The following is a 14,848-nucleotide window of genomic DNA, read 5'->3' as shown; positions in this document are numbered from 1 at the left end:
ATCACATAAAGCAGTGGGTGTTTTCTAACAATTTTGTATTTCATGGTGAGCCACAAACACTTCCTGAGGAAATGCACTGCAGTACCCATTGCTGTATAACTTTAAGTGCTTTGACAAGCTAAAGGGATGTGCAAAAGTCCAGCCAAAAAACAAAATGTTTGCCATAATAAAACCCCTGACAGAACATATGATCTCTGGCTCTTTTTGAAATGCATTGGCAGAACTTGCTGAAAGCTTCAGTGTAACTTTCACTCAAGGTCTTGTTTGTGAAACAACTCATTGCAGTGTTTTATTTTCTGTCTTGTGATGTGCTTGGGATAAGATATGTTGGTAAATAGACCATTGTTTTAAACGAAGCATCAATTTCATGTAACACACTTACCCAACAGTAATTAACTGGTTTTTTGTGTGTTTGCATCCTTCAAATCTCCTGTCATGAAGGCACATAAGACTGGAAGGGACCCTCTGTGTCTTTTTAAATCTAATCCACTGCTGTTGCAGGTTCAGCCACTTGAAATTATTACAAATTCTCTGAAATCAAACTACTTCCTCAAAAAGTTATTGAAAAGTGGCTCAGAGGGGTAAAAGGAGGGTTAATCAGTCAGGTATCTGTATCTGCGTCCTCCCATGTTGAAGTTCAGCCTTCTTTATGTGTTGACATGGAACACAATCTTTGCCACTATTATACCAGTTTCTCTCCTGCGTAATTCTTACAATGTCAGTAGCTCATCAGATAAAATCCCTTCCTTTTCTCGTCTAAGAAAAATGCTTGTTTTTTTGTTGGCTTTTTAAAATTAATAATAATCCTTGGGCTGGTTCTCCTGCTTGGCCACTTCTCCCTCAGCTTCTTCCCCTTCCAAATTATCTTCCCTCCTTCCCACATGGGGGCACAAATGGAGTGTGGCCAGCAAGAGAGAGACGAGGATCATCAGCAGGAACTGAACTTCTAAAAGGGGTGAATTTAGTTGAATTTATGTCTTATGTGAGAGACTTTGGAAAGTACTTAATGCTGTTTGTGCTAGAATAAAGAAAATAATATGTAATTATAGTGTGTGGTTATAGGCTGATAGGTGTAAGAGCAGTTTAAAAATGATTCCAGTCCAAGGGAGAGCTGTGTAATGCTGTTTAAAATAACCAAAATCTGCAAAGAACCGTGGCAGAATTTCACTATAAAGCAGAGCAGGAGTGGTACCAATGTTGTGTGTATTCCTGACTCCCTCTAGTGACAAGCTATGGAGCATACACGACTTCCTCTCAAACGGGAGGTTTTGCTCTGACCCAGATAAGAAATCTGTCCTTTCATTGCAAAAAATGTTTCAGTCAGACTTCCCTGTAGTCACATTTTTAGATCATCTTTAAATATTGCTCTTACATTCTTGGGGTTTTTATCTGCTCGTTTTTAGCTTCAGCTGAGTTTAGACACTTGCATGTTTTCCCAAATTCCAGCTTGCACAGGGAAATGGTGTGTGTGGGTGAGATTTGCAGCTGTGATTTCCATAGGTAAATATTGTACATGGTTATGAGTAAAAATACAGTCCCCTCAATGACACTGATTCAAATTCATGGATGTAGTGTGGTATCTTTGAAAATGTGGATTTAGTCATGGGTATATGTTATTCATGGGGCTTATATCCAGTGTATATAATCAAACCAAGTGAAGGGAAAACCTCTTTCTAAGAATTTAAAAGCATATTTCTTTTCCTTTTCCTGTAATGGATGTCTGCTTAACATTTTTGCTGTTTGACATTCCAGGCCCTTCTGGATGTGTTGAAGAAGAACTCGCCTGTTCTTGGGACTGCTCCAGAGAAGGGTGACAGGAACAGCATTGAGGAGATGAGAACCCAGCTTGAAGTGCTGAGGCAGCAGGTAAGAACAGCTGGAAGTAACCCTGGATGAATTTTATACAGCAAAATGTTGCCTTCTTTCCCCAGAATTGTGCCTGGTAGACTTGGTGAGCAGAGCTTTGAAAGGAAGCCTTGGAAAACTAAAGTGTTGGCATTGCCATTTTTTACAGTGTGAGGCAAAACATTTAAGAATCTGTTAAAAAACATTACAGCTGTCCGATAATTTTACATTTTGGGTTCTGTGGTCCTGGACAGCATTAGGGTTAATGTTATTGACACACAAATGGATGTGATCAGAATGGGGATTTTATTCAATGGGAATAAAAATACTTGTTTCTGTCACGTTTGACAGCAGAGCCAGATTTTGCTCTCTAATGTAATGCTTGCCACATGCTGGAGAGCAAAATCCTGCACTTGATTGTGCAGTAATGACTTATTTCATCCTACACAATAAAATAGAGTAAACCAATTTTTTTTTCCAGAATTCTCATGGGGTATCCATTTTATGAATGTATTTCTCTAGTTATATAAATCAATACAGTGAGTCCAGACTTCCTTCTACACAAAATGGAGCAGGAGGCTGTAACTGGAGGGAGGAGGGACTCTTGGGACAAACAGGGACGTGGCAGGGTCTCACCAGAGCTTGGCTGTCACCAGCCCATCCCTGGTCACGACAGGAGAGATGAAGGCATTCCTTCCTTGGGAGGTGTCCCCCTCTTCCATACGGCACAGAATACATGGCAGAACTGTGCCAAAGGGCTTCCCTTGCAGCTTCAGCAGATTGAACAGCTGGGAAGTGAGAGGGAGAGAGGTGGGACAGGACTGGGAGAGAAGAAATGACATCGGAGGGTCAGGGCTGTGCAGCCTCCTCCACCCCTGGCCACACAGAAAGCCTTTGTTCTTTGACAGTGGTGTTCAGGAAGGGGGTTCTATCTACTGGGGCACCACTGGGGCCAAAAAAGCCCTTGAAAACATTGACTGTGACAGGCAGGCTGTGAAAATAATTAATAGAGCCCCGTGCTGAGTTTTTTCTTCCCCTGAGGTACCAACATTTCTTTAGTCCTTCTGTGAAGTCACAGTGCTGCTGCCAGCAAAAAGAAAACTGGATCTGTCTGATGGGCAGGGCATGAGCTACAGCAAGCAAGTCCTCTGGAACAGACTGTCAGCAGGCTCTAGTGAGACACCAAGAGCACATGAAAGGGCTTCTGAAAGTTCTGCTGGTGGTTCCCACCCGAACTTGCCTGTGCTGTTGTTTGTCAGCAGAAGTGCCACCAACCTCCAGCTCCTCACCAGGTGCATTCCTGCCCATTAGCTGGAGAATGAAGCCAGTCAGCTTCACACCAAAGAATTTACAGATTTGTGTTCTGCATCTGAATCCCCACACTCGCTGCCTGAGTCTGGGGGGTCATGACAGGAAGCACCATGAATCCTGGTGACATAAAAAGAGCTAAGCTATTGCATCCCTCAGCATTTGAGAGGCAGCTTATGTTCTAGGAACCAGGCCATGCATCTGTATTTGCCTTTTGAATTGCGTACATTGCATTCCCCTCTGCTCCTGCACTGGGGCAGGGAGGTTCTTCACTGACTGCTTGCACCTAAGGTGCAGGAGGGAGATACAGGTGCTCATAATTGAAGATAAAACTGGGAAAAGTGCTGGTAAAATCTTTGTCCTGCTACTGTCAATCCCTTAAAAAGCTCAATATTAGTATTTTCTTGTTTATGATATTTAAAACTGATATTTGCCAGTCAGCCTTTTAAATTTCAAGGGTCCACAAATACTGAAGCTGGGGACAGTTTTGATTGACAGGTGCCATTGGAGAATAGGCATGACCTGTCATTTTATACTGGTCATAAAAAAAGACAGGGCAGACTTTTGTTTGTAGGATTGTCCAGAGGAGAGATCCCTTGGAATGCACCCCTCTGCTTGGGCACTGTCTAAAAAGCAGCCCAAGAGCAAAGTGGATGAAGTGGCTCTGCTGGAATGACATCCTTGGCATTAACAATTGCAGGTCCAGATCTATGAGGAAGACTTCAGAAAGGAGAGGTCTGACAGAGAAAGGCTCAGTGAGGAGAAGGAAGCTCTGCAGAAAGTTAACGAGAGGTTGCAGTCTCAACTGAATAAACTGAACTCTCAGGTATGAGTGGAAAGAAAGCTCCCACTGCCAGCACATGTGCATTTTATTTTTATTTTCTCACTTTCTACACAACTCTTTCTGGCTTCCATTAATTGACATTGGGTTTTATATGAGGTCACCACCTGGGATGAAATCATTCTGAAGTTATGCAGTAAGAGGATAAGAAACTACTAGAGAAGACTTCCAAAAGAACTAGATGAAGGGAGTGTTTATGGCAAAACCTTTTCAAACATATCTTCGAATGGAAACGGGAGGGGGATAACCAAAAACAAGTCCAGAGGACCTTGATTGTTTCACTGGCACTTGATATAAGAGTTGTAACATCAAACCAGCGTCTGAAATAAAAAGCTTCTGTAGCTAACCCTGACCTCTGGAACTGAACTACAGAGTGATGGTAATATCACTGAGGAAAAAAATGGTCTCCATACAAATTAGCTGAGCAGTCGCCACAAGAATTCTTTTCTTGCAACATCCTTTTTATCTCTTCAAAGTAGTGTCAGTAGGAAGCCATAGTAAAATCATGGCAGACAAAACTCTGAGCTTTCTCAATCCCCATTAAAAAATGACGAAATTTCGAGGTTTCCTGTCTTGACAAAGTTGTGCAATGTTTTAAAAGAATGGCCAGTTAACAAAGTGTTCTGCGATGATTTATTGTCCTCCCCAGCATTGTTGTGAAACAGAAACTTCAGTATTGACTTATTCTCAACTAGCCCAGGCATCAATACCAGTAAGGTCTTTCTTTGGTATCAGGGCACTGACTAGAGAGGGGTCTAAAAATAGGGCCAAAAGGCCTTTCCCACTGCTCCCCAGCAGGACCAGGAGAAATTCCAGCAGCACTGCACGTGCACAACTCACCTGAAGGGCTGTGCAGGTGCTCTGCAGTGTGTTGTACAACTTGACTGTCCCTGCAGGGCACCAACAGTTCACACTGGAGATCTTGTTTGTCTCTTCCTGCCTCAGGATTGGATTAAACAGGGCTTGTGAAGTATTCTAAAGATGAGAGGAACCATATAAAATATTTATTAGTTTTTCTTAAGCTGAAATTATTTAGTTGTGACTCAGAGAATCACAGGATGTTAATCATCTTTTGCCCCTCCATGCTCTGTCCTTAGGCAAAGTCCTGTTGATTCTACTGGGATGCAGAGGGCCTGAAGAAAAGGCAGACCTAAATCCTGAGGCCATTGACTTTGGGCCTATAACCAAATTTTTTATTTTTCTTGTCCTACAAGTAACTGCCCATGTAGTTCTGCTTCAAATTACTGGAAGCTACTGTGTGTAGTGAAGATAAAGAATGCTTGAATATAGAAGACACCCAGGAATGCACTTGTCATGTCTTGACACCAATACTTTGCTCACATAAAAATTGTCAGGACTCTGGTGTGGCACAGATCAGCTTTCTTAAATGATTTTTAAAGCATAAGTAGCCTGCAGGGGCTAAACAGGCAGCATTGTGACCCATGCTGAGAGAGGAAGGTTTCTTTCCCATTGCTTTTCACTGGTTAATTTGTACCTGAATATTCTGTTGGTCATTGTATCCTGCTGCTGATGCATTTCTTCTGCTTTTTGTGACAGACAAAAAACCCTCCAGCACAGCCTGAGAGGCCCAGTTACCCACCCCCACTCTTCCTCTCACCCTGTGTGAATTATGGGAGGTGTGGGATGGTTCTTCACTATCAAGATCCTCGAGTACATCCAGCACCTTGCAGGGCACACCAGCAGCAGCAGCACTTGGTAAGATTCCCACTGTTTTCCATGTCACAAGGACACTGATTTCCTCCCAGGAGAATAACTGGTGCTGTTACAGTGCCATCAGCAGCTGAATCTGTGATTTCCTGGTTTGATGTTAGTTTCAGACCAATATCAAATTTGCTTTGGTATCTGTAATACCAAAGAAGAAAAAGAGGGTTCTTTTGCTGTAAGGAACATTTGTTCCCTAATTAAAAAAACCCAAGGTTGTTTGACTGGAGTCTTGCTGATTTCTTAGATTAATTTACATCCATGTCCCACCTTCAGAACCCTTTCTAGCTGTATAGCTACCCACATTCAGAAATATGGATCTGCTCTCCAGAGCCCAGTTCTGAACCTTCATCATAAAACACTCAATATTAAATACTCACTATCTGTTTCTGGCTCTCAAGCTGTCACATATGGAAAGATGCTCATTATTTGGGAAATCTGCTGTTTGCAAAACGCTTGTAAGGCTTTCAGGCTGCAGAAACCCAGTGGAAAAGCTGTGGTCAGACAAGTAATTGCTGTGCTTCAGGAGTGTGCTTATCTGCCTATTTATCAGAACTGGAAGTATTGCAGAATGTTTTTCCCTGCAATTTGGACACTGGCCCAGCTTATTTTGGCTCTTCTTGCTGAACTTCCATCATCTGGGTTTGTCATTCTGTGTGGGATCGCTGGGTTTACAGCCCTGCCGGAGTGCCGGGGTCACTCTGCCTGCTGGCTCTGGGACTCCAGTCCCACTCTGACCCTGGTTTAAATCCTCTCCTTGCTTCTCTGAGCCTTGGGAGCCTCCCTGAGCAATTTGTTAGCAACGAAGGAAGGTGTTAGAATTTAATGAGTGTCCTGATACCCAATCCTGTGTGTTTAGTCTGTGCTTTTGCCTTTTCAGTCTTTTCATAGCTTGCACCTTTTCTTTCCTCTTTATATTGCCATTAGAAACATTTTGCTTTGTCTTGTTTCTGTTATTCATTCACGTTTCTGTGGTGCCAGTAGGTATGAAAGAGGAGAGTTGATCAGAGAACAGAAAATTCACCAGAAACTCAAAAAAAAAGCAGTGCAAATAAATGTAATTTGAGGCATTGGTGGGAAAACTACCTGTGCTTAAAGCAGCACAGCCTTGCTTTGTGTCAAAGCCTACTTTGTTTGCCCACAAGCACAGAATTAGTTAACAATTCCTGTGAATGGTACAACTGAAGTGAAAATACAATAGCTCCTTCTTTCCTGTCAGTGCAGGAGAGTGATTACTGCTCTGTAAGTACCAATGACAGCAAACCAGAAAAGTGAAATCTGTTTTCTGTATCCACAGCCTTGTCCTGCCACCTTAATTTAAGCAAAACTTCTTTGGAAGTCTGTGAAACTTGTTTGTAAGACTCCCCTTGGGAGGACTCAGGATTTTGCCAGAGTAATTTCTGCAAAACCAGAATTATTTTTGCAGTTTAACGAATTTAAAGCAGTAATTACCTGGACTTTGACAGGCTTGCATGTACTGCTTACACCAGACAGACAGTCTAAGGCAGTTCCAGCTGAGATGTCTGGTCCCAAAGTTCTTTTTGTCTAGTGGTAGTTTGCTACTCATGTCCCACGGTGTGTGGTACAAACTATAATGCACTATTTCTTTCTTGCAGGATTTCCGTGGACAAAACTAGATTTTCATGGACATGACCTTCCCAATACTTATAAGAAAGATGGGAATTTTTCTACCTCACAGTGTTTTCAATAAGTTACTTGATAACAGCTAATGCTGTGGCAACACTAATGTTCACCTGTGAGGGGAGGGAACTTTATTCCAAGGTTAATTCCTGTCCCACTGAAGGGTGTTGCAGGTGTATGGAAACTGGAACAGCTTCACCTGTCACAGAATCACAGGCTATTCTGAGTTGGAAGGGACCCACAAGGATCATCGAGTCCAACTCTTAAGTCAATGGCCCACACAGGGGACTGAAGCCATGACCTTGGCATTATTACAACCAAGTTTTAATCAACTGAGCTGTCAGGTGTTCCAGGTTTCTCTGGGGATTTTTAGGACAGAGATGCCTGCTGGTACCTTCTGCACTTTATTCCTTAGCTCTTCTAAAATCTGATTTGGTTCTGTTAATGTTTCTTTTGAGTTTTAGGATCTAGAAAGGTTTGCACCTTGCTCTTTCTAGTATTCCTGATGGGTGCAGCATCCAAACCACACACCATAGGAAAGGGAGCAAGCTGAGACTCGGATCATTGGAAATATAAAGCTAAACATGGGACTTTTTGTGAACTACTTTTGTGTGACTAATAAAAAGCTTCACAGCGCAATTATGTTTTTATCATGTCACCATTCTTGTGTTTGAAGTGTCTATGAAGCCCATATTGCTGCAATAATGTTTTATTGTTCTGTGCAGCCAGACTATCAGTGGTGTGTTCCTGACCAGTTTCCGCCAGATGTGCAGCACAAGGCAAATGGTAAGACAGCAGCTGTGCAGGGCATATATTAAATGTACTTTTATTTTAATGGAGGCCTTTGAGGGATGCAGAGTAAACTTTCCTGTCTATCTGTTGAGTGCTTACGGAGAGTCAAGGTTGGTGTATGTGCAACACAGGTGAAGCAACACCACCCACCCTACAGCTTTCAGCTTGGCTGCAATTCATAGTGTCTCTATGGCACGTTATAGGATCACACATTTGCCTCATTAAACACCTATCAAGAGTCCTAAAGAAAAGAGATTCTCAGAATTTTCCTTACAGCTTCTGTTGCTCCAGCTGAGACCAAATTTGATGATGTACCAACATGGGGTAGGTTTAGAAGTGCTTGGTAACAAAGTACAGGCTTTAGGATGTTGTTTCACTTTAAGGGCAAAATACCCATTGCTGATCTTGATCAGCACTCAGGGTGCCAGGTCTGAAAGTGCAGCCATGTAAGTGAACAGAGTTAATTAGCTGCCAAAGTGTCAGTACAAACTATTTTTTTTAACCAGGAGGAGTTATTTAATATTTGTACCTGGATTTGAAACCATTCCTGGTTGTTTGGAAGTACTTGCTTCAGACCACTCAAAAGATGGATGCCAGGGACAGCAAGGAATCTCTCCTGGGTGGGAATCTGCTATTCCATGGAGGGAGTGGGGCGGCAGAGGCTGATGAGTCCAAAAGCTGTTTTGGAACATCTAGAAGATGATGATGGCTACAGAGGAACTATTCTGTTCTTTATTGTTGTCCACATTTGCCCAGAAGAGAGGGTAGGGCTGATGAGCTTCCCATAATGACCTGGCAACTGTGTGGAGGGTTCTGATGTGGTCGCAGGGAACGTAGTGCTGTGTCTGCACGAGAGAACAGGAGATTCATTTTGCTGTTTCTCCCACTTGTGCTCACAGTGATTTACTGAAGCAGAGGGTACAGGGAGGGTGTTTGTAGCAGGGATGAAACCAGTCCAGCCACCAGCTGCAGCTGTGGGCCAGGGCAGAGCACCGAGGGATCTGAGCAAAGCCAGTTCTTCTCCCACCCTGCTTGACTGTGTGACTTGACCTGTGGCTCCCTGAAAAAAAACCCTTTGAAAAATCCATGCTCTGTCTTTCTATTACTGTTCCTTGCCCAGAACATCCAAATACCTCCTTTTTAGTGGGACAGTGGGCAGGACACCTGGAGACTTTTCCATTTCTCTTTTTTGTTTTATTCCCCATAAAGAGGATTTCTTAATGAGTCCTGCTATAGCACTGTGCAGGATGTCTGCTTTAACATCTTTAGGGCTCTTTTATCTTGGCTGATAACACAAAGATGATTTTATTAGCTCAGAACTCCAACTGTGTGATGAGCTTTATCACTCAGAACTCCAACTTCTATCCGTTGAAAGTCACGAGTTTGGGTTTATGTATTATATATAGTGGTCTATATTAAATCTGTATGTAAGTATTTTGAGAAAGATTTCAAAGATAGAAACCCCAAGAATCTGTGATGATAAAGTATTCCAATGTTCCAGTTTCTATTTTGTGCAAGTGCTAATTACAGTGGTGGGTTTAAATGAGCCAGTATGTGCAGCAGCATTCCCAATTCTCTTCTCTCATCCTTCATTTTCTCATTAGATGATAAACTGACCAATAAATCTCATCTCTGCTGAGCTAGGACTTCATTATAGAAAAACAAATCAGCAGTGCAGCAACTTTCAGGCATGAGGCAGTTTCCTTTAGGAATGCTGTTTCAGGAGATTGATGCTTCTAAGGAAAACCCTTAAGTTTTCCTTAACAAATTTTCCTTTGACACTGGGCATTTTTTCTTAAGTAATAATTATAAAATACGGATCTGGGGTTGTAACTTTAGAGCTGAACAGAAGTGAAATGAATTGTGAAACTGATCTTTTTTATAATTTTCCATCCAAAAATCCTGGTTTAAAGATGTATGAAATCTGTGAGAGTCTCTGAATGAATGCCATTTGACTCTATTTCCTAAAGCTTGTACTGTTATTTTCCCCAGAGGTGTGTTTTTGTAGTTGCCTGAGGACCAATGTTGTGTCCAGCACTGAATTCCCACAGTGATATGGTGGTTTGGATCTGGCACTTTTTGACTTGGGCCCTTTCTAGTTAGCTGGAAATAACCATCAGAATACAGGAAGGATGAGAGGAATAAGGTGAAAGAAGAAAGAAAAACAGCCCTCAAAAAGCTGCTTAAAACCTCAGATAACTCATACCAGAGTTCAGCTTGTCTGTGAACATAAATATTTCTTCTCTGTGTCTTCCCAAAGAGAGGGACAGCAACATTTTGTGTTCAGCCATGCTCCATAGGTGGGCTGCTTCAGGCTGCCAGGTAAAAACCACTCAGGGAGTCCTCACAGAGCAAACCCCTCTCTGCAAAGCAGGATTAGGGAAAATGATCCAAAAAAGCAAAGGAGTTTCCCTGAAGGTCCCAATAAAGAGGGACAGGCAAGTGATAGGAGACACAAAGAGATTAAGGAACAAGATTCTGAGACATTTTCTTACTGGCAGTGTATTTCTAATAGAAAAACTCTTCCTTCCCACCTCTGGGCTGGTCCCTTCCCAGGTGCTTTGCTGTGCAGGAAGCCTAGTCCCAAACTGTACTTAAATTGTTCCAGCTCAACCTTGTTCAACCAGCAGCGCTGCCTGTGGAGGGACATCAGCTCCCACCCCTCCCTGTGCTCACTCAGAGCTCCTGGAACTGATTTCTCATCTTTCTGTTCTTGGTTGTGTGATTCTATTTGGGTTTTGTGGGTACTTTGAGTTTAATTTTTAAGGAGCAAGGAGGAAAGATGCCCAGCAAATGTGCTTAATGTCACTTTATTTGGCAAGGGTGTTGAATTCCTTCCTTATGCAACTGTGCAAAATTGAAAAGACACTTGGAAAAAAAGCTTGGGTTTGGAGATTTTCCCTGAACCCAGTTTTTTAATGCAAAATTCTCTGGAAAAGAGGTTTATTGCTCCGAAGCCTACTCAGAGCAGGAACCCTTTTGCACACCACAACTGCTGGCATGTATTGCCATTTTCACTCTCAAAATGGACCTTACTGCATTTATTTTCTTGGCAGAAGGATTCTCAGCTCATGTACTTAAGGACCCCAGTCAGCCCAGTCAGAACATCAGATATAACCACTGGATTTCTGTGACCTGAGCTGTGTGTTTCTATGTTGGATCCAGTTATTCCAGGCACAGGGAGAAGCCAAAATGTCTTGGCACAATTAGGGAAAGCAGAAATCAACCAGCAAAGCCCTAAGGATGCCCAGATGAGCACATGAATGTGCCCACTTACTTTCATTATAATCTCATCTCCTCTTCCCTTTCCACACTCTGCTGCTTTCCAGATTTTTGCCCTCAAGGTACCTAATTTGCTGCTAATGTTGTTATAATTACAGCTAATTGGAAGAAGTGTGGGTTTTTTCCACTGAAAATAATGACATCTGTAGGGAGAGGGGAAAAAATGAAAAACTGAAAAATGGATTTGTGGAGATCTTCAATAAAAACCAGACGGGGGGGGGAGGGGGAAGTCAATTAATTGACATCTTAATTTTCCTGGAAAAAATCCCAGACACTAAATATTTTTGGTATTAGCCTGGTCTTAGTGCCTACATTGCATGAGAAATTATCAGTGCTCCCAAGTAGTCAAAGCAGATTTAATTAGCAGCTTGCCATTCCCATTGGGAAGGAAAATGTGATTGTTTTCAGGATTTTTACTGATGCAACTTGATTTCTGCTGCTGCAGTGTAACAGAAAGGCCATTAGCACACCTGGAATTTCTAACTCCAGAACATGCCAGGTTGCCTGTTTTGGAAATGCATGGCTTTTAAAAGTCAACTTCATCTCCCTTGCTCAAAGCAGCATCTGCTAATTGTTGCTCTTCCCGGCTCCTGTGCACAAATACTGTGAATTTTGGCTCTGATACAATCTGCAAGGAAAAGGTGTCACCAAACCCAGTGATTCACAGGACAGCCACTGCAAATGTGGCCCTTTTGGACCACATTTTCTTTCCTGTGCCTTTGGATCTGCCCAGCCCTGTGGGTTTGCAGTGAGTGATGGGGTTTCTGTGCAGCAGCTGCAGAGCAGCTCTCCGAGGCCGCTCCAAACCCCCACTGCAAATATTTCACTCCTAATGCTTCTCTTCAAAGTGAAATACTGCCTGAGCTTGCATGTGTGTTACCAGAGGTGTGTTACAGCATTTCCAAACCCTTTTGAAACTCCAGGAGTATGTGTTACACCAGCAGTGCATATTTCCTTTCTTCAGTTTTGGTTTGGTTTCCCAGCTTGAGTGAGTTGCTGTCAAACACGCTTTTGAACCACAGACACCTGCTCAGCCAAAGGTACTGCTACCTGGCTGTTCCCTCTCTCGTATTTACCTACTCTCCTGGGTGCACGTGGACACCTGTGAGCTCTGCTGAATGTCAGCTGAGCTGTTTGGAAGTCTAGAAAGGTTTAACGGGGGGGTTTATGTCGTTAGACCCTCCTGGTTGCTCTGTATTAACCCTCAGGACTGGATGAAAACTGTGAGACACACTACTAGTGCACTCTGATATTTCTACTCTTTCTTCTTCACTCTTACTGCCCCTTGTAGTGGATTGATTACAGTCTTCCAATGATGTACAGTATTGGCTTTGGGGTGTGTGAGTGTTACAAAAAGGAGGGAAATTAATCATAAACTGAGTTGTTTTTCTCCATCTCAGACTAATTCCTGTTGATTTGCTCATGCAGATTCATCCCCGGAGAAGGGAGCCCATCACTGACAGCCTTCCACCTGGACAAGTGCAAACCAAAGGCTGCAAGCAAGTCTTGCAACTTCATTATTTTGTTTTCTTCTGTTGTTTGGTTGGTTTTGGTGGGTATTTTTTGCCCCCAGCTCCTTATCTCTTCAGTGCATGTGATTTATGTCTGGTAAAATCCCTGCGAGGACAATGGAAAAGCAGATCACAGAGGCTGGTGATCCTCGGGATCCAGTTAAACTCTGCTGGGAAGCGTTACTACCCTTTGTTCTGGAGATGCTGTTTGTGCTGCTTGTGAGAATCTGTTAAAAAGCCTTAGGAGAAAAGATGCAGCTCTGACTGGGAATTCAGACTGTCCCATCTGGTTTGAATTCCAGAGCTTATAAGCCCAATAGTGTTGTGATGTTGTTGTTGTTTATTATGAGGGGGATTAGTTGATTCCAGAGAATGATTTGTTGATGTATCATCTCGAATTCTGTCATCTTTTTCTTGGTTGGTAAAAAGAAAATCTGCTTCACCATTTGAACCCATGTGTGTAATTGTAGTCAGGGTGTCACCAGTGCCAGGCCAGGTAAAATGTGCCTCTTTTTGTGAGTCCAGGTCAGCACTCTTTGTTTTGGCTCTAGAATTACATGAGAAATGTAATCACAGGGTTTTTTTCAGTGTGTGCTTTATTTGTATCAGAAGAATTTTAGTAGAAATATTTGATGGGTTTAAGTTCTCAATGAATATGGCTTTATATTTCCAAATGATTCTTGTGATAAATCTGAATGTTGTCATGTAACCTTTAACCCAAGAATAAAACCTGGCTTTTTAAGTGAAATTGTATTTAGACAATTAAATTTTTTCAGAAAATTATGGCGGGTGGTTGTTCAGTAAGCCTGACTTGTTAAACTTGGAGTTGGACCAAGGGTTGGACTTAATGATCTCAGAGGTCTTTTCCAACTCAATCGATTCTATGATGATTCTATGATCTATTTGCAAGATTGCATGTTCCCTTCAGGCTTTTAGGAAGGCAGCTGTTGGAAGACAGGTATCTGAACCTGCTGGGACCCCACCTGAGAGAAGGAGCAGACTTTTGCACCATGAGGCCACATGAGAGCTCCTGCCTGTTTTCCTGATAGCTCAGGAGTAGTTATTGTGGATTTAAGACCCAGCACAAACAGTTTTTTTGAGCTGTGCCAAGACAGAACCATCAGCTGCAACATTGCCTGCATGTGTCACTTCTGCTTTTAGAACAGGTATTTCCCTTCCCTTCAGTGTTCAAAGGCCTGTGCATTGAAATGAGAACCTTACAGGACTAAACATGTCCAGCATTTGATTTTGGTCTCAATGGGGAACACTCCATGGGAAAGGATTTCTCTGCTCTGACACTGTGGAGCGATGGATTCTGCCGCCCCGGATCCAAGCCCTGGCATTCCCTCCTCGTGGTATGGGCTCGGGAAGGACACAGCAGAGCCCTGGCCGGAGCAGCCTCTGGAGACAAATCGCTTTTCCAGGAGCAATAGAAACAGTCTGACTGCAGCACTGGCTACAGAATAAACTCCCAGGTCTCTGTGAGAGAGAGAGGGGGGTTTTATCTCCGCCGGAGTTTGGAGCTGGCTCACAGACACCACAGCAGCAGATAATTTACCCAGCAAACAATGCAGCCGCTACTCCTGATTAGCGATTTGGCTAATAAGGGTGAGATCATGGAAAATGCTAATGCGGTGCCTTCGGAAAATCCAATTACAATGTAACCCGGTTCAATGCGAGCGCTCAGCAGGTGACCAGCGCTGTGGGCAGCTCAGCGATGCCGCGGAGCCCCCGAACAGACGAACTTCTGTGTGGGTGGGGGGGCATCAGCCCCTTCTTCATTTATTCCCACTGTTTCCCCCAACTAACCACTCCTGCCATTTGTGGTGCTTAACTCATTATCTAACAGCTTGTGCAAGCATTATCTGGCCCGAGCTGCCGATTCAACACGAGCTATTCACAGGAA

General features: G+C 43.0%; 1 protein-coding gene across 4 annotated transcripts in view; it reads left to right on the top strand.

The window, feature by feature from the left end:
• Positions 1 to 12,975, top strand: part of TNIP3 (TNFAIP3 interacting protein 3) — a 40,259-nt gene extending 27,284 nt beyond the window's left edge. For all 4 annotated transcript variants that reach the window (XM_071555074.1, XM_071555073.1, XM_071555072.1 and 1 more), the window contains 5 exons: positions 1,753 to 1,866; positions 3,854 to 3,979; positions 5,552 to 5,710; positions 8,083 to 8,143; positions 12,860 to 12,975. In XM_071555074.1, the coding sequence (XP_071411175.1) occupies positions 1,753 to 1,866; positions 3,854 to 3,979; positions 5,552 to 5,710; positions 8,083 to 8,143; positions 12,860 to 12,891 (492 nt within the window). In that variant the 3' untranslated portion in view covers positions 12,892 to 12,975. The remainder of the gene's footprint in view (positions 1 to 1,752; positions 1,867 to 3,853; positions 3,980 to 5,551; positions 5,711 to 8,082; positions 8,144 to 12,859) is intronic.
• The last annotated feature ends 1,873 nt before the right edge of the window (positions 12,976 to 14,848 follow it).

Source organism: Pithys albifrons, chromosome 5 (assembly GCF_047495875.1).
Source record: "Pithys albifrons albifrons isolate INPA30051 chromosome 5, PitAlb_v1, whole genome shotgun sequence".
Taxonomy (NCBI): domain Eukaryota; kingdom Metazoa; phylum Chordata; class Aves; order Passeriformes; family Thamnophilidae; genus Pithys; species Pithys albifrons.
Note: the sequence above shows the minus strand (reverse complement) of the source record. Positions and strands in the feature narration are given on the sequence as shown.